At 48.2% G+C, this 19,494-nt stretch overlaps 1 protein-coding gene across 4 annotated transcripts in view; it reads right to left on the bottom strand.

Annotated features, from left to right (window-relative positions):
* The window catches only part of DOP1B (DOP1 leucine zipper like protein B), a 105,106-nt gene that overhangs the window by 32,011 nt on the left and 53,601 nt on the right, over positions 1 to 19,494 (bottom strand). For all 4 annotated transcript variants that reach the window (XR_006965604.1, XM_047098739.1, XM_047098737.1 and 1 more), the window contains exons 14-19: positions 17,517 to 18,201; positions 15,535 to 15,806; positions 7,771 to 7,923; positions 7,005 to 7,105; positions 5,848 to 6,038; positions 446 to 2,075 (exon numbers count right to left, since the gene is read on the bottom strand). Coding sequence is in view for 3 of the 4 variants with exons in the window: in XM_047098739.1 (XP_046954695.1) it covers positions 446 to 2,075; positions 5,848 to 6,038; positions 7,005 to 7,105; positions 7,771 to 7,923; positions 15,535 to 15,806; positions 17,517 to 18,201 (3,032 nt within the window). In the remaining variant the exon portion in view is untranslated. The remainder of the gene's footprint in view (positions 1 to 445; positions 2,076 to 5,847; positions 6,039 to 7,004; positions 7,106 to 7,770; positions 7,924 to 15,534; positions 15,807 to 17,516; positions 18,202 to 19,494) is intronic.

The following is a 19,494-nucleotide window of genomic DNA, read 5'->3' as shown; positions in this document are numbered from 1 at the left end:
AAAACGAGGCTGTAAAGTATTTAATCCTACCTAGAAACACAGAAACCAGAGAGACAGCGGTATCTTAAATAAACCGGGGCCCTCATACTGAAATGGTTATAATAACGATGGGCATCCTTTGTGCAATTTTACGTAAAGTTCATATGGTCATTCTAGAAAAATGTTTTCAGATGTTTTAGAATTTCTGTGAAGGTGATGCATGTTTTTAGTTTTGTTTTGCAAAAACAACGGAGGGTGACGGCAATACTCAGCTGGGCTGGGTATCTGTGTAGAATAAAAAGTAAAGGATGGGAGCATTTCGTTCCTAGATACCCCTCCTGACGACGCTAGACAGGCGGCTGATCAGGCTGAAATGATTCTCCAAGTGGCTTCTACGGCAAATTAGTCATTCCTCGCAAAAAACTGTCACTAAGGCAAGAATAGCGTATCAAAGAGTTGGCCGTACCTGATAGAGAGCTTCACAGATTCACTTTCATACTGCTTGACTAGCTCGTCCAAATTTTTGCAAATCTGGACAATGAAAGGTGTCACCGTCCAGCCCAGGGACTTTCCGAAGTATGGCAAGGAGTGCGTGACCAAGCTCACCCAGGCCGGGTGCATGCCGTAGCCATAGGCCGGCTGCAGCCCTCGCACCACGGCGGACACCAGCAGCCCCTGGGAGGTGAGCGGGTGGGGCTGCACGTACTGCAGGGCGCTGATGGCCTGCTGGAAGTTCAGGGCTTTCCGCCACTCCCGGGACAGTTCTGGCTGATTTTCAGCCTCCTCTTGGACCTGGCCCAGGTGATGTTCCAAGACGATCAGCACCTGCAGGAGCTTCAGCAACTCGATCTGCAGCGGGTGCTCGCTCCAGATCTGATCCTGGCCCAGGTTGATGAGACTCTCCTCGAAGAGGCTCTCCTCCTGCAGGGCCCGGCCTCGCTCGGCGGTGGCCAGGCCGTAGCGCTTCTGGCTGGTGTACATGGACGCCGACAGCGAAAGCAGGACAAACTCCTGAACTTTGCACCTCTGCAGCAAGCTGTGAATGAACTCCACATTCTTCCCCTCGGCGGACTTGGCCACGGAGACCAGCTGGGTCATTATTCGAATCAAAACCTCCACGCTCTTGACCTGCACGTCCCGGTTGCCGAGTATGTCTCGGTGGGAGACCTTCAGGTAACAAGGGTAATAGCTGCGCAGGAAACTCAGGCACAGGTAGGTGAGGAGCTCGATCAGCAGCGAGTGGGGACACACGCTGGGAGACTGGGTCTGGAGCTTCCCGTAGAAACTCTGGCCGATGAGGGCCTCCTGGTGGCGAGCGAGCAGGTTGGAGATGAGGTTGAGGTGCGCGGTGGCGCTGGTGTCCATGCTGGTCCTGGACACCGCCTCGATGAACTCCTTGGGGTTGGTCTTGAGCACGGCCTCTAACACGGAGAAGGCGTACAGGACCCTCCGGGAGTCGTAGGGCTGCAGGTAGAGCAGAATGTGCTTGAACAAGGCCTCGATGGTCTCCTGCCTTTCCCGCTGCTGCTTCAGCAGCCGGGACGCACTGAGGGCCTGGAGCTCCAGGTCGGCCTCCTCGTCGCTGGACAACGACTCGGACGCCCGGGTCCTGTCTGAGTCCACGCGCGCCAGGCTCAACTTGGCAGTGGGCTTGAAGCTTTCGGCCTGGAAGGCCGCCAGCAAGGCCGAGCGCTCGGGGTAGGCCCTGCCAGCCGTGGGGAAGGGCGCGCAGCAGTTCTCCTCGTTGCTCAGCTCCTGCGGGTCGTGGGAAGGAGAAGAAAAGGAGGACGTGTTCTCACTGTCCGTGTGGGCAGAGCTCGTGTCCGCAGACTCCGTGTGCTCGCTGCTGTCCACGGCGCTGCAGGCGGGCCCGTCGGGAAGGTCCATGTAGTAGGGCAGGTCGTCCTCACTCGGCTCGCTTCCTGGGGGGCACTTCTCTGGTTCCTTCTCCACCTCGGCCCAGATGGCCTCACGGTCGACGGTGGTGAACTGGCTCAGAGACGCACCTTCCTCCGAGCTGCCTTCCTGGAGCTCGGGCGCTCCACCCGCCTCTTTGAAGGGCGTCTTCTGCCGGTGAAACCAACGGTGCAAGTCTTCTGGAAATTACAAAACGACAAATGACTTCAGAACAGGAGGGTCAGCCACGATAAGTCAGTTCTAGAACGATCTTTATCTTAAAAAGCCAGACAGAAAGATCAATGTTAATAAAACTCCCCCAAAAAACTATAACAACTAGAGTCCACGCTGTATTATGGACAACAGGCAGATAAGTAAAACAACTTTAACGGGGAGGGTGATTTTTAAAAATGTGTATTATTTTGTTCGGCAGTTTCCTTTCAAGAAACGCATCCCACAGAAACGAAAGCAGGAAGTTTTCAAAGCTGTAAGGGTATTCATTGGACAGTCATGTGTGAGGATAAACCGGGAAGTGAATAAAACATGTAGACTGGAAAAAAACCTCAGCTCACGCATGCAATGAAGTGCTACTCGGGTTTTTAAAAGATATGTGTCCTGATACGGGGCAGTGTGTGGGATATATTACACGAAAAAAGGAAAATCAAGGGGCGCCTGGATGGCTCAGTTAGTTAAGCGACCATTCGACTCTTGGTTGTGGCTCAGGTTATAAACTTGTGGCTTCTTGGCAGCGTGCAACCTGCTTGGGATTCGTGCCCTCCCTCTCGCCCTCTCTCGCTCTCTCTCCCTCTCTGCTCCTCCCCCACTTGCCCTGTCTCTCACTCAAAATAAATAAATAAATTAAAAAAAAAAGGGGTGGGGGAAGAAAAATCAAGCTGCAGAATCAGGCTGTGGTGAATGAGCTCATTTACATGAGAGCATCTGAAATACACAGCTATGAAAAAAATCTAGAAGACTATCAAACTATTATCCGTACCTAGCTCTAATCGCATTTCAAGGGACTTTGATGTATGTTTTTACTTCAGTTTTTTTCTTTAACGTTTATTTATTTTTGAGACAGAGAGAGACAGAGCACAAACAGGGGAGGGTAAGAGAGAGAGGGAGACACAGCATCTGAAACAGGCTCCAGGCTCTGAGTTGTCAGCACAGAGCCCGACGTGGAGCTCGAACTCATGGACCACAAGATCATGACCTGAGCCAAAGTCAACACTTAACCGACTGAGCCACCCAGGTGCCCCGTTCAATTTTTAAAATAAGCATGTTAGTACTTCTATAATCAGAAAATATGCAATACTTTAAAATATTTAGGTCTTAGGGCACCTGGGTGGGTCAGTCCATCAAGCGTACGACTCTTGATTTCGGCTCAGGTCATGATCTCATGGTTCATGAGATGGAGCCCTGTGTCAGGCTCTGTGCTGACAGTGCAGAGTCTGCTTGGGATTCTCTGTGTCCCTTTCTCTGTACCCCTCCCCTATTTGCGCATATGCACACTCTCTCTCAAAACAAAGAAATAAGATAAAAAAATAACATATGTTTTATAAAAAATAAAATACATGATTACATATTAAATACAATTATACATATTATATTATATTATATTATATTATATTATATTATATTATATTATATTATATTATATTATATTATATTATATTTCAGGTCTCTGTAAACAGGAACAACAACCAGAAAGAAGACTTTGGTATGTATCACCAAACCATCTTAATACACAGCTCTCAGCAAATCTATTCCATGAACATTAAATAAGATTAGGGAAGGAGGAAGAATAAGACAGAAATAGACGAGCTGCCTGATGCTCATAGTAATATCTCCAGTATAGATTTCTACACTATTACACAGATAGTGTGAGTAAGGCACTACACTTCTAGTTCCTTCCAGGGGAAGGGCAAGGCAGGGAAAAAACATTTTCTCTTATTGGGAAGGGTGCAGGGAACATGGGCTACAGGAAGCAGCAGGAAGTGCTGTGTGACTTTTAAAACCAGCACACGTGTCATTAAAACTTCCTTTTTCATTTTTTTTTTTTAAATTTCACTCCAAGTTAGTTAACATATAGTGTAATAATGATTTCAGGAATTGATTTTAGTGATTCACCACTTACACACAACAGCCGGTGTTCATCCCAACAAGTGCCCTCCCTAATGCCCATCACCCCTGTAGCCCTTCCCTCCACCCAACACCCCACCAGCAACCTTCAGTTTGTTCTCTGTATTTATGAGTCTCCTGGGGCGCCTGGGTGGCTCAGTCGGTTAAGCATCCGACTTCGGCTCAGGTCATGATCTCATGGCTTGTGAGTTTGAGCCCCACATTGGGCTCTGGGCTAATAGCTCAGAGCCTGGAGCCTGTTCCGGATTCTGTGTCTCCCTCTCTCTGCCCCTCCCCTGGTCACACTCTGTCTCTGTCTCTCTCAATAATAAACATTAAAAAAAAAATTTTTAAAAAAAGAGTGTCTCTTATGGTTTGTCTCTATTTTTATCTTATTTCTGCTTCGCTTCCCTTATAGAGCTTCCTTCGTAACACAAAGGAACACTAAAAAATTTAGCTGCCATAAATGATAGCCAAACTTTCGAGAAGGTGCTTTAGTTTACATTTCTTTGGACTTTACTTTCTCATAATATGGAATAATAAAAGGCCTTGTCTTTGAGGAGGCAGCCAGCTTTCTTTCCTAGAGGAAAACGGGAGATTACGGTTTTAGGCAGCATCTCCAAAATTGCTGCTTATGCAGGTGTTAGGCTGCTTTTCTCTGTAAGACAAGACTGGTGCAAACAGTATTTACAGCCCAGTGAGCTAACTCAAAGCCCGTAAACAAGTTAACTCAAAGCCTGTTAACCCACTGCTTAGAAAACTGCAGGAAGTCATAAAACACACCTATTGTGGGAAGTCATGTTAGTTCATAAACTGTGCCAGGAGCTAATCACCCAAATGGAACGCACTCATCAGGTTTATTTTAGCCTTTCTTTTCTTCTTCCTATTTACTGTTACTTGTGCTAAAGATGCCTCTGGAAGTTTTTTGGAACTCAAAGGCTTATTTCTTCTGCATTTCTGATTGTATGTTCACAGAATTTATAGCTGGAAAGAACCTTAGAGAGCAGACAGAAAAATGGATAAACAGAAACCACTGTGGTTTCTGTGGTTTCTTACCATGTGTTTGAAGGCTCACAAGTCATTTTTCATAGATACAATTGACCAGATTACATGCAAATTTCAACTTCTCGGCCATTCCTAGCTGGAGGCCACCTAAACTATCCCTAGCTCTGAGCAGGGATCTGGAGAGAAGTGCCAGCCTAGCCTCCGCAAACTTAACTTCCTGCTGGACACCAAACTATGACTTCTAAGTGAAGGCATCGGCTTGGGAAGACTGGTGTGGATGGTCTGTTATTCTTTCCTCCTATCTTAGGTGCACTTGAATTTTTCATTAGCAAAAGAATAAAAAAAAATCAGCTATTTTTTTAATGTTTTTTTGGGGGGGGGGAGGGGCGGAGGGGCAGAGAGAGAGGGAGACACAGAATCCGAAGCAGGCTCCAGGCTCCGAGCTGTCAGCACAGAGCCCGACGCGGGGCTCAAACTCCCGAACCGTGAGATCGTGACCTGAGCCAAAGTGGGACGCTTAACCGACTGAGCCACCCAGGCGCCCCCTCAGCTATTTCTTATTGGAGCATGGGTTACTAAACATTTCCTTTTTTATTAAAAAAAAAAATCCGATTTTTCAGTGAAAACGACAAGCACACTCCGTAGCATTTCTAAGTGCTGGTTCATCTGCTCCTTAACCTTCAAAAGTCTTCACAACTTTACAAAGTACTCTCACACCATTTGAACCTGACAAAACCACTGAGTGGGGCAAAGGAACTTGACTGTCACCACGGGCAACTGGGGTCGGGGCTGCCCCTCCCTCCCTCCCAGGCCCAGGGACCCCGGGGTTGCCCTCCCTGGCGGGCTCACCTGCTGAGTTCTCCCGCTTGAGGCAGTGGATGGAGGTCCTCTGGGTCTTGGGCTGCAGCAGGAGCAGGAGCATGGGCTCCAGGATGCGTGCCACATCACCGAGGGAGAGCGCCCGCACCAGCCAGCCCTGTGCTGCCGCACTGATGGCACCGTCCGTGCAGGCCAGACTGTCCAGCACGACGAACAGGGACCTGTGGGTGGGAAGGGCACCACTGAGTCAGCGTTCGGTGACCCCGTGCACCAGGACGCCCCCAGGAGGCTCCATGCAAACCGGGTTTAAAGACCCACGCAGACAAAGGCCAGGGGATTTCCACCTTGGTTTCACACTAGCATCGCCGGGGGAGCTTTCCAAGTCCCCGGGCCTCACTCGGGCTTCACCTCACGTTGGTTCAATTGACTGTGGGGCTAAGCCGCCAGCATCAGAATCAGCTGGCATCTCTCTAAAGCTGGGCACCTGGTACCACACCCAGGTTTGGAAACAAGGAAGGGGCTTTAAAAAAATTTTTTTTAAGTTTATTTATTCACTCTGAGAGAGGGGGAGAGAAAGAGAGAGAGAGAGAGAGAGAGAGAGAGAGAGCACGCGAGAGCGAGCACAAGCAGGGCAGGGGCAGAGAGAGAGGGAGAGAGAATCCCAAGCAGGCTCTGCACGGTCAGCGCAAAGCTGGACACGGGGCTTGAACTCATGAAGCGTGAGATCGTGACCTGAGCAGACACTTAACCGGCTGAGCCACCCAGGCGCCCCAAGGAAGGGGATTTAAAAAAAAAAGTGCACTAGATTGTAGTGCAGTGAAGTTCACATCTCATGAACATGGTGGACACTGCGAATGTATGTACCCAGCGTAGCCAACCGGCCCGTTCCAGACCCAGACCACCGTCCCCTACAGAGGTCCCCTCATGAGGCATGTTCTCCTCCAGTGATTCTGATACATGCTGGGCTTCCTGCCCCCAGGATCAAACTGAGAACATTCCTACCACGTATTCACATGTGTCTGGCCAGAATTCACTTGGGGGATCGTGGGAACCGTTTGCTGTACATCCAGAACATGGGGTCACATTTTCCACTTCACACGCTCCCATCCCCAGCCGGACGCACTGACCAGGAACCTCGGCAGAGCGTCCTGTGCGTTCAGGGTAACTGCCCACAAGGACCACCTTACCTGTCTAAGGAGCGGTTGTGAGATGTCACGCGACTGCCTGGGGTCTCTCTCGTCAGGTGCCAGATGACGGAGAACCTAAACAGAGCTTCTAGTCTTGTCCCCTTGATGAGGAAACAAACGGGAGTGAGGCACTAGTTTCCTAACAGCATGTTGTCCACAGTCAGCAAACCCCACCGCGTAACAAACAGGAGCTCAGCAGGGCGGCAGAGGCGCTGGGCTCCGACCGGCCTGAGGGAGGAAGACCTACGTCCTCCTCTCTTCCTTGCTCACTTTACCACAATAACGCGCATGGTCAGATGCCACGTTAGCCTACATCCAGGGGCACACCTGGGCCTGTGATCGAAGATCACAAGAGAGCGTGGCGTTCTCACACCTCTTGAAGGTGTCAGGCCCAAGTGGCTTAGAGAACCAGGATACAACTTGACTGCAAAGGACGGCCAGGGCCTAAAAGGGCGATGCATTCTCTATGACTGCCTACTTTACCTGCGAGAGCTCACGGTTCCTGCAAACATCACAGGAGTTGGGGTAGACTCCCCTGGTGAGCCTTAATATGGACACAACCCATGTTCTCAGGACTCTGAAAAGGATGGCTAGAGCTTCTGAAGGCCTCCCAACCCCAAGATTCTATAACACCTGTTGATTGATCAGGATGCCCGCTGAGCCCCGGCATGACTGTATGTGTGTAAGTCTGTCCCGGGCACAGGCAGTGATGGGTGGCCTGGCAGTTGGGATCATAGGACAGAGAAGATAGGCTGCTAAGACTGACCTTGTCAGGGTCCAGGAGGGCGTGGCAGATGATGTCCTCACAGATGTTGGCCGTCGGGGCCAGGCAGTGCAGCCGGTAGAACAACTCTACACAGGTGACGTGATGCTCCCGGGTCTCCTTGTTCAGCTGATTCCAAAGCACACGAGCCACCCTCTGTGACAGAAGGGAGACCATGAGAACACAGCCAGCACCCGCATTTCTTCCTTGTGCCAGTCCAGTCCCAGCCCCAAGGAACTGGCTTCTATCTACACTTGCTACGTGAGAATCCTTAATATACAGAGAAGTAGCATCAACAAACAAAACAAAGCAAACCAAACTCCAAACCAAACTAAAACCCCAGCAGGTAATGTGATAGGTTAAACTTGGAGGTTTCTCTACATCCAATGAGGGGCTCAAACTCATGACCCTGAGATCAGGAGTCGCAGGCTCTACTGACTAAGCCAGCCAGGCGCCCCAAAACAACGCTTTTCATTTAATTTTTAAAAATGTGTTTTTTAACATTTTTATTTTTGAAAGAGAGAGAGAGAGAGAGAGAGAGAGAGTGAGCGAGTGCATGAGTGTGGGAGAGAGAGGGAGACACAGAATCTGAAGCAGGCTCCAGGCTCTGAGCTGTCAGCACAGAGCCTGATGCGGGGCTCGAACCCATGAACTGTGAGATCATGACCTGAGGCAAAGTGGGATGCTTAACTGACTGAGCCATCCTGGCACCCCACTCTTTTCATTTTTTAAGTAAGCTCTATGCCTTGTGGGGCTTGAACTCATGGCCCTGGCATCAGGAGTTGCAGACTCAATCAACTGGGCCAGCCAGGCACCCCTTGAAACTTGGAGGTTTCTGACCAGCTAAGAACACTGCAGCTCTTGCCCAAACCTTGACGTTACTTTCCAAGAGATATCAATTGGAAGCAAGAACCTATTGGCTGACGTATCCGTCCGACCAGCACACTTGACCCAGTCTTACTATGTGCTGGCAGTGTGGTAGATTTGCAGTGGTCACCAGTCTCGAGGTGACACTTGCAGCACCTTCCCTACCACCTGTGGCTGGTTCAAACTGGTCACCACACGGCAGCGATGAAGACTCGTGTCTTTCGAGGTGTTAACTCCATAAACCTGCCTGTTCCCATTTCCACGCACAGTGCCGTGGCAGATGCCCAGCTCACTTTCAGGACACAAATCACACCCAAATCAAGTCTTCTGTCTCCTCAGCCCTGATCTTAGCTCTTTAAACATGCAGGGTCTGTACCTGGCTGCAGCCCTTCCCTAAATTCCAGGGAGCCCCAGTGAGGGTTGGGGGTGCCTGCCCCACTGGGTGAGACTCAAAGGGAGGGTCAATCCCATTTTCTGGAAGGAATCTCTGAAGGCATTCTTCCAGGTCATGTTAAAAGACTATGCCTCCCCATATTTAAGGGTCTCTTATGTTTTAACAGAGGGTTACCTGAGAAGTTGTGGGGGGAGGATGGGCTAAATGGGTAAGGGGCATTAAGGAAGCTACTCCTGAAATCATAGTTGCACCATATGCTAACTTGGATGTAAATTAAAAAAACAAAACAAAAACCAAAAACCAAAAAACAAAAAAAAGACTATGCCTTATAGACTGTAATACTTTATAAGTACATCTTAGACCAAATGACTCCTTTTTTGGCCCCTTTACTTCTATTCGACAAAACTATCTTCTCTGCATAGATCAGATTAACCACCGACTGCCTCGAGCCCCTAACCATTGATGTCCATTATTTTTTTTAATCTAAAGGAATGTGGTTTCCAATTATCAAACTGCAATTAAACCTCTGATACAAAACTTTTGACTAAGCAGAGTAGTCCCTTTACTTGTAGTCCCCATGGGCAAACTTACAGGTAAGAGACTCCTCCTGGAATTGAAGGGTTGGAGAGCGGATGTCGATCCCAAAACACACACCTGCTCCTTCATCTACGTTGGACTTCTTGATCCCTATGTTCTGGACACTTCATTAGTGAACTGAATTCTGCCTTTACCACCTGATCGGAAAGGTCAGGGGATTCATGGGATTGCAGACCTTATTCTGTACGTCGTGGGCAACAGGAACACTGGTACGTGGACTGTTCCGTGGGAATGAGAAAAGTCTAGAAGATCTGGAAGCAGCCCTCTTCCTAGAGCCCGAGAACTGGGGGGCGGCCTGGATGTTGGTGCGGGCTGCTTTACTGGCTCCTGTCCAGCATCTGGACATGGTCAGGCACCGGCCCCTGCCGCCCCAGCCCTTGAGAGTTGTATACTTTAATAAAGGATGCTACAGTGCATGATGAGTGGTAAGTACGGAGATATGTACTAAATCGATTCAAAACAAAATTCAAGACTTCAGACAGAACTCGAAAAAGCGTCCTTTTCAAAAACATCACTAAGCGTGTATCATCGCAAGAGTAATTAATGCGGTCAAAGATTCATGGGCTAAGTTCTTTCCTCTGTTTTCCTCTCTGTGCCTATAATACAATGATGCCAAGCTTCTCAGATATATGCAGGACTGAGGAAGAAGGACTTGCCCAATCACTGCTGCTGTATTACGGTGACACTGTTTCCAGTTGCAAGATCCACACGGGCTCAATTTTGGCAGGAAGGGGAGGGGGACAAGGGGCCCAAGCCAAATAGCAATTAAATAAAGCTCCACCAGGACCTAATACTGTAAACGGGATCTGAGTATGCAAGTTAGTACGGCTGTGTGAGGAGCTCTGTGGACTATCAGAGAAAAATAAAAATAAAAAAATTACAAAAAAATTATAAAATTATAAAAATATAAATTACAACATTTTAAAAAATTACAGAAAGTTATAAAAAAATAAAACATAATTTAGGGTCTTTGGAAATTATCCTAAGGGCATTCAGGAAATAAAGAAACATTTATTCAAGAATATCTACTAAATTACAATTAAAGCAACAAGTCTGTGGCAGTTGAACTACAACCCTGCCCACCCCCTTGGCTCAGTGAGGCTCGAGGAACAGGGTGACTACCCACTCCAGGTAGAGTCCCCTCCCCACCAGCTCCTAGTCCAAGGCTCTGCGAAAGGGAAGGCAGCGGCATTTCACTCCTCATCCCTCCTCTCGGGTGGAGGCTATAACTGGGCTGCAGGCCAACAGTGCTGGGGTTCTGGTCATTCTTACCCTACTTTCCTTACAGGGGGGAGGTTATATGCTGGGAGAAGCCAGCTCACAAGACTGGAGGTTTCCCCCCCTGCAAGTAACCTGTGGAGCTTTCACTCCAAAAGAAGCAGGTCACTATTTGGGTCCCAGCTCTTCCTGAGCAATGGGACATGGAGACTTCGCCCAGGGGGAGAGGCAGGCCACAAAACAGAGAGCTCCATCAAGGGAAAAGAGTTTACTTGGAAGAGGGTGAGGAAGTTCAAGCCTAGGGTACTCTTAAAAACAATGGAATTTTTGTAGTAAGTAATTAAGAGGAGGCTGGAAGCTCCAGCACAGCAACAAATTAAACCACAGGCCAGCTGCTTATCAGAAATAACCAGGAAATGTGGCGCAGTCGGTTAAGCGTCCGACTTCAGCCAGGTCACGATCTCGCGGTCCATGAGTTCGAGCCCCGCGTCAGGCTCTGGGCTGATGGCTCGGAGCCTGGAGCCTGTTTCCGATTCTGTGTCTCCCTCTCTCTCTGCCCCTCCCCCGTTCATGCTCTGTCTCTCTCTGTCCCAAAATAAATAAAAAACGTTGAAAAAAAAAATTAAAAAAAAAAAAGAAATAACCAGGAAAAGAGGGAGCTAGGAAGAACTCTCCTGGCAAAGCAAAAACAACAAAACACAAAACCCCTCAAAGACTAGTGTCAAAAAATTATCAGGCTGTGGAGTAATTTACGCCTTTGGGCCCCGCTGGAAACAAGAGAGCAATCGGTCAGCAGTTAGTGGAGCTTAACAACTGGGTGTGATACCAAAAGACACAGCTTCAGAGAGACCAGGGAGAGATATAGTCAATGAGAACCCAGCTAAGACCACCGTCATCTCAGGGGCCTGCACATTCCTCCAGGGAGTAGCGCCACAGGGCTCACACCTCCGGGGAAACAGACTTCACTAAAACGGTCTAGGCAAGTCACTAAGCAATAAACAAGAAATGAAGACAACAAAAAGACTTGGGGAGAGGGGTCAGAAAAGTTGCTATGATACATTATCTAAAATGCCCAGTCTTCAAGAAAAACTATAGGACATGCAAAGGAACAAAAGAATACAATACATACACAAGGGAAAAAAAGCAGGCAACAGAAGGTGTCTGTGAGGGCGACCCAGGTGTCAGATTTATTCAACAAAGACATCAAAGTAGCCACTATAAATGTGTTCAAAAAACTAAAGGAAACCATGTTTTAAAAAGTAAAGGAAGGGCACCAGGGTGGCTCAGATGTTAAGCATCTGACTTTGGCTCTGGTCATGATCTCACCGTCTGTGAGCTTGAGCCCTGCCTCGAGTGTGCCCCCGCTCGCTTGCTCTCCCTCTCTCTCTCTCTGCCCTTTACTCGTGCCCTCTCTCGGGGCAGGGGGGGGGGAAGTAAAGAAAGGTACAATAACTTCTCATCAAGTAGATAATATCAACAAGTAGAAAGCATAAAAAGAAAAAAAAAACCCAATGGAAATCTAGAATTGAAAGTACAATAACTGAAATGAAACTTTCACCCCTGAGGAGGCTCAGCAGTTCATATCAAAGACGAGGAAGAATCAGTGAAGAAAACCGGTCAACAGAAATTATGAAATCTGAAGAACAGAGAGAAGAAAGAATGAAGAAGAATGATCAGGGCCTTAGAGAAATGTGGGACGCCATCAAATGCAGCAGATTCCCACAAATGGAGTGCAAGGTGAGGAGAAGAGAAAGCAGCAGGAAAAATATGTGCAGAAATAATGGCTAAAAAAAACTTCCCACATTTGATGAAAAAACATTAATGTACACATCCAAGAAGCTTAAAGAATTCCAAGTAGGATAAACTCCAAGCCATTCACATTGGACACATCACAATGAGATGCTAATGGACAAAGGAGGGAAAATCTTGAAAGCACCAAGAGAAAACTCACTCATCATTTATAAGGGAAACCCAGTAAGATTAAGAGTTGCCTTTTTATAGGAAAGGCTGGAGACAAGACAGTGGGATCACGTATCCAATGGTGAATTCAAATGGTAAGTTCATTTGAACATTCACATGAGCATTTGTTACAGATTATTTAAAAAGTGCTGCTTTCCTGGGGCCACCCTGGGTGGCTCAGTCGGTGAAGCACCCGACTCTTGGTTTCGGCTCAAGTCGCGATCTTGTGGTTGGGGAGTTCGAGCTCCACGTTGCACTCTGTGCTGACAGCCCAGAGGCTGGAGCCTGCTTCCAATTCTGTGTCTCCCTCTCTCTCTCTCTCTCTGCCCCTCCCCCACTCGCACTCTGTCTCTCTCAAAGATAAATAAAAATGTTAAAAAATAAATAAAATAAAAATAAAAAGTGCTGCTTTCCTTAAATATTGCATATTCAGGCATACCCAGGGCTGATTAAAGTAGATTTGTTCTTATATTCAAAGTGTTGAAAGGAAAAAAAAAAGCCCAATGAAGAGCATGCTATCTAGTAAAACTATCTTTTATAATAGAAGGTGAAATGAAGACATTCCCAGATAAACAAAAACTGAGCAAATTTGTTGCCAGCAGACCTGTCTTATAAGAAACATGTAAGGAAGTTCTTCAAGGTGAAAGCAATCGACCCCAGTGAATCAAATCCATAGAAAAGGCAAAAAGCACCAGTAAAGGTAATTACATGGTTCTACAAAGACAACCTAAGTGTGTATCTCCTTTTTTCTTTCCACTGATTCTCTTCAAAAGTTTGTGTGAACAACAGGCACACAGGTACTGCTCAAGTGCACTGGCGGGACACAGCATCAGTGGCACGGGGGAGGGGGTGGCAGTGCAGGTGCAGAGGAGGAAGGAAATGGCCCAGGTACGGACTGAAATCCACAAGAGCCAGAAATGGTAAAAAAAAAAAAAAAAGGAGGTTAAGTAACACACTCTGTCTCGCTGTGTGTTTTCCTTTCTTCTCCCAGCTTCCTGATAAGGACATAAAATTACGTAACGACTATAACACCACATCGCTGGGTTCGTGACGTGCATGGATGTCACGTGCGCACCAACAGCACAAGAAGGGGAAGAGGAGAAGCCCATGCTGCAGGAGGCCTCTGGGTTTCACTGGAATTTAGTTGGGAAGTGAGTCGATTCTGGCAAGTTAGGATGTACCTGCTATGCCCTAGACCGACCACTAACAGCTCCAAAAATATACTGAGGAAAATCATTAAAGCGATTAAAATACTGAACTGGAAAGCATTCATTTGCTCAAAAAGAAAATTGCAAAAGAGAAATTAAAAAAAGAGAAAATAGGTAAAATGGTACAATTCTGTGAATATGGTAAAAACTGCTGAACTGCACATTTCACATGGGTGATTTATGTGGTATGTGAATTCTATCTAAATAAAGCTGTCACTAACAACACCAAAAAGCAATAAAGCCGAGAGGTGGCCTCAGTTACGTGACTTGCTTGAGAAGCGCTCATCCCAAACAGGAGAAGGGTGGCCTATCTCAAAGGCCTTTCAGAGCACAGGCTGTTAGGACCTAAAGGGACTGGACGGTTTCAATATCTCATTCACCCATAAAATATCAGAAAGCTCTCTTCCTCAGTGTCAAAACTTTTCAGGGTGTCTGCTGCCCCATCACTGCAGGGAAAAGGTCCTGGTGAGCAGGCACATCCCTTTCTGCACCCCTGGGCCCCCATCGCTGCTGGGCGGGCCGGAGAAGCAGGGCCCTGACCCACAGGTGCCTCACTGACAGACTGTTTAGTAACACTGACCAGTTCACAACTGTGGGAAAGACATACAAACATCATTAGCTACAGGAACTTGAGGGTCACATGGCAGACCAAAGGTCAAGTGGCAACCGAGTTAGTTAGGTGACCCCTGAACGGCCGAGCGACGTGGAGAAGGAGCAGCCTCAGGATCTAACAGCCGCCCAGCGGAGAGCCCAGGAGACCCAGCTGCAGTCTACGCTTGCCCTTTGGCATCCACGGGCACCACCTTTATAATAAATTTCACTTTTCCTCATGACCTAGTTGGAACTGTTTTTTTAACATTTTTTAATTTTTGAGAAAGAGAGCGCGCGTGAGCATGTGCTCGAGTGGGAGAGGGGCAGAGAGAAAAGACAGGGAGACACAGAATCTGAAACAGGCTCCAGGTTCTGAGCCGGCAGCACAGAGCCTGACACGGGGCTCGAACTCACGAACTGTGAGATCATGAGCTGAGCCACCCGGGGCCCAAGCTGGAACTGTTTCTAACTTCTTGCAGTTAAAAGAGCCCTATCATATGTAGCTTTAAACTATTTTACACTGTCCCCAGAAAGAGGAACAACAGCTGCTCACCATCTTCAGCGAGCTTTCCTAAATTTGACAAGTAACTAAGTTTTCCTTGAGGCTAAATAGCTTCGGAGCCTTTAACCCTATAAATTAGGGCCCAGTCTCTTCTTCCGTATGTTTAGAGAATCTAACAGTCCTTATGTACGAAGTCCAGTCAGCCCAAAACTGAACACAAATACTTTACTGCCCTCTTGCCACAGAGCCAGAAACTGTACCAGGAGCCTGGGACAGAGGGACAGGCAAGGCAGGCACAGGGTTCGAGCAACCCTCTCCAGCTGTCACCAGAGCTGCCACATCCCTCTTATCACAGTGACTGGGACCTTGGGGAAACTTTAGATAGCTGGCTGGGAAGAGGGCGTCACCCCCCTCCTCCCAGTGGGACGTACCTGATAGAAATCTGTTTTCTCTGCAATGACTTTCAATATTCCTGGAGCAACGGGAGGGACGGTCACCATCTGCAGCTTGCCGAAAAACGGGTTGTGTCCAGAGCTTTTATAGCGTTTCATCTTGTCTTCGATGACCAGGGCGAGGGACTGGGAGTGGTTGATGACCTCCAGCAGAGTGGAGATGGCTACGTTCTGGAGGAAGCAGTCAGACACACAGCAGCAAACGGTCATGAGGGATCTCAGCCACGACGGGAAAGTGCAGTCGCCGCCTCCTGGGAGGAAGCCAGTCAGAGAGGATGGAGATAAAGAAAATCGCGTGAAAATGGTTCACAATTCGCAGATCCTAAGACACCCTGAGGTCCAGAAGTCACACGGCCAGCAGGTGCGATAATCTCTCGTGGGGATGTGCTATCAGTCATTGCTCAGGGCCAGAGGACAAAGGGGACTGGGCCTGCCTTCAAAAGCTTGTCAGATTACCTGAATTTTGAAAACGTGTCAGGGCTCTGGGATGATTCAAAGCGTCTTTTATTTTAAAAGTTTACATCCAGTAAAACTGACATTAAAAATTTCTTTTAAATTTACATATAGTATATCCACATTTTTTGGTGTAGAGTTCAAAATGTTTTTTCAAGGCTGCTCTCTCGATAGTGGGACTCATGGCATTAGCTTTAAGAGAGGCCCAAAATATACTGTGGACTTGAATTCCAAGTGCAGTGCCTCCAAGTACGGTGTCATTTGCAGCTAATGATTTGAGAGACAGACCGCACAGGAAATTTACCGTAATGGGTACAAGAGGGGACAGCTTTGTCCTGTGTTCCTGTGTTCCCTTCAATTTGATCCCTTCTTTCTTGTTTTCCATGTTCCTCTCTTTTTCTTAAAGTGTTCAATGCCTGCTAAGGACTGAATTGTGTCTGCCCCAAATTCAGATGTTGAAGCCCCAAACCCTAAGGTGCTGGTATTCAGAGGTGGGGCCTTCATGACGGGATTAGTGCCCTTATAAGACACATTAGAGAGATCCACCCCCACCCGCGTCCCCAGGATGTTAGCATCCTGCAAAAAGGTGGCTGTTTATAACCGAGGGGAGAGCCCTCCTCAGGAACGGACTATGCCAGCATCCTGATCTCCAACTTCCAGCCTCCAGAACTCTGAGAAAGAAATTTCTGTGGTTTAAGCCACTTGATCTATGGGATTTTGTTATGGCGGCCTGAGCTTCTAAGAAGCTGCCTGTTATGGGCTGAACTGTGTACCCCTCACCCCCCAACTCTCCCAAATTCTTATGTTGCAGTCATAAGGTCCTTTAGGACCTCAGAATGTGACCTTATTTAGAAACAGGGTTGATGCAGATGTAATTAGTTAAAACAAGGTCACATTAGAATGGGTCCCTGATCCACCACAACTGGTGTCCTTATAAGAAGGAAATCTGAATGCAGGACACATACACGCACATGGAGGAATGCCATGCAGACTGGAGTTACAACGCCACGGTCCCAGGAACTACCGGGGAGGGCTAAGCTAAGGGGGAGGGCTGGAACACACCCCTACCCAGAGCCTTCAAACGGAGAACGGCTCTGCCAACGGGCTGATCTCAGACTTCTGCCTCCAGGGCCGGAGACAGTACCTTTCTGTTTTTTTAAGCCACTCAGTTGGGAGGACTTTGTCACGGCAACCTTAGCAAACTAACACAAATCTTTAACAACAGGCCTCATGAAACAGCCTACTTCTTGATTATCATTAAGCACCTTTTATGTTCCAGATCCTTTAATGGGCTGCACGGGACACCTAAAGGTCAAAACTACAGCCCCAGCCTCACCAATCTGCCATCAGTAAGACACAAGGCAAATGCACACACAGCTTATGACAAAATAAGGAGGAGACGAGTGTGGGGAAGAGTCTCCTCCCAGCAGACGCGGTTTCAGCCTGTCTGCAAACATCAGCTAGCTGTCGGGACTCCTTGGGGTGGCTCCGTGGGGCAGGGTGCTCACCGGGGAGCCGGAAGAGCGTTTCACAAAGACGCTCTGTCTCTTCCGCGGACAGGTACACAGGGAAGGTAGCGCAGTCCAGCAGCAGATGGCATGCGGCAGCGAAGGCCTCCCGGCAGGCCTCCCGTGAGCTCCCCAGGTCCACGACCCTCTGCTCCACGGCCCAGTCACCCTCCTTCTTCCGGCCAGGGCTCCGGGGCACAGGTGACGGTGACTCCGTACTTTTTGTCTTAAATGGAGACCCTCGAGCCATGAAGAGGTCAGAAAGCATCTGCTTAAACTGGGGCACGCTGATGGGCTTGGCATCCCAGGAGTTCTTCCCGCCGGTGTCGCTGACCGCCGTGCCTGGTGGCCCGCCCTCGTCCCTGTGGCCTGTGGGCTCTTCGCACTTGGTTTCTTCTCCAGACGCCGTCGGCTGCACCCCAAAGATGTTCTTGTGGGCAAAGGTGGCAATCAGCTCCTGGATGCACAGAAACGTCCTCTGCATGCTCCCACCCTTCTTCCAAACGTCATCCTTGTCGGGAGACACCCTGGGGACCCGCAGGTGCTCCGACAGCTCCGGGGACGAGGCGCTGAGCCCGATCCCGCTGTCTTCAGATTTAAGGGGAGGAAACGAAGCTTCTTCATCACCCGGAATCACCGCCTTTGTGTCTATAATTACTTCACTGTTTTCACCTTTTACTGGACTCTGCAAAAAATGGAGATTTGTAACTGTACACCATCTCACGGGGCCAAGGGATTCAAGAATCAGCCGAATCCAGCAAACCAAAGCTTGCACCTCCTGTTTTCCAAAATCAAAATTCTCTAGCCCAAGACAACCCCCGTGCAAAAGTGTCTAATAAAATGAAGAAGGCCCATCAGGGGGATGGAGATGGGTGCAAGCCCAGAGAGAGGCCGCTGTGTCTCCAGCTCTTTGCGCAGGCTGGCTTTGAGCCCACTTTGTACATTCATTTAGGCCTTTGAGGTTCAAAAACCTTTTGCAAAAACAGTTTCTGATCTATTTAAATTTCAAACGTGAATGAGGACATTGGAGTGGGGGTAAAATAAAGGCATGAAGAAATAAAACGAGAGCAGAGAACTAGAATGAAGGGTTTGCCCCTGTATATATAGCACCTTATCCATCCATCTACGTGTGTGTGTGTGTGTGTGTGTGTGTGTGTGTGTGTGTGTGTCTACACTTTGTGGCTTTTTCAAAGGGATGCCACTGCAACCTTTGATCACCACCCTCTCCTCTTACACTGTTAACTTACATAATATTACATTAAATTTAAAACACTTCACCATTTACGCCACTGTGCTCTCTAGGGAAGAATGAAACAGTACGCACTTCTAAAAACACGGTTAATTATGTTTATAGACAAACGCTTAAACTTTGTACCTTAAATCATTTATAGGATTTTTTTCCGATTAGCTATAACAGCTAGAACAAGAAAAGGGCTCACTGTGGAAAGGAAATGTCTGGGAGTGAGTCTGCACCCGAGGAGCAGGCCCAGCGCCTCCGGGAGTGCCTGGCTACCAGCCTGTCCACTCTCCTGCTCTTGGCTACACTGAATGGGTGTCAAGGCCAGAATTTTCAAATCATTTTTTTTTTTTTGAGTGAGAGAGAGAGAGAGAGAGAGAGAGAGCGAGCGAGCATGTGGGGGAGAGGAGCAGAGGGAGAGGGAGAATCCCAAGTAGGCACCATGCTCAGTATGGAGCCCGACACGGGGCTCTGGGCTCGATCCCACGACCCCGGGATCATGAACGGAGCTGAAATCAAGAGTCAGACACTCAAGGGACTATGCCATGCAGGCAGGCACCTCAGAATTTTCAAATCTTGAAGCGAAGTGGAAAATAAAAAAAAAAATCGAACTGCTTAGGGAACTGTGACACAGTCTTCTGGGGACCCGGTCTGGCAGCGCCCACATCAAGTCAGAAGGGGCAAGCGTACCTCTCTCCCAGTTTAAAAAGAAATGGGTTTCATTACAACCCATTTCAAGTC

Source organism: Lynx rufus, unplaced genomic scaffold (assembly GCF_022079265.1).
Source record: "Lynx rufus isolate CCGP_SWC_20201006 ecotype Redwood Valley unplaced genomic scaffold, mLynRuf1.p SCAF_5, whole genome shotgun sequence".
Classification (NCBI taxonomy): Eukaryota; Metazoa; Chordata; class Mammalia; order Carnivora; family Felidae; genus Lynx; species Lynx rufus.
The sequence above is the reverse complement of the archived record's forward strand: the minus strand, read 5'-3'. Positions and strand labels throughout refer to the sequence as shown.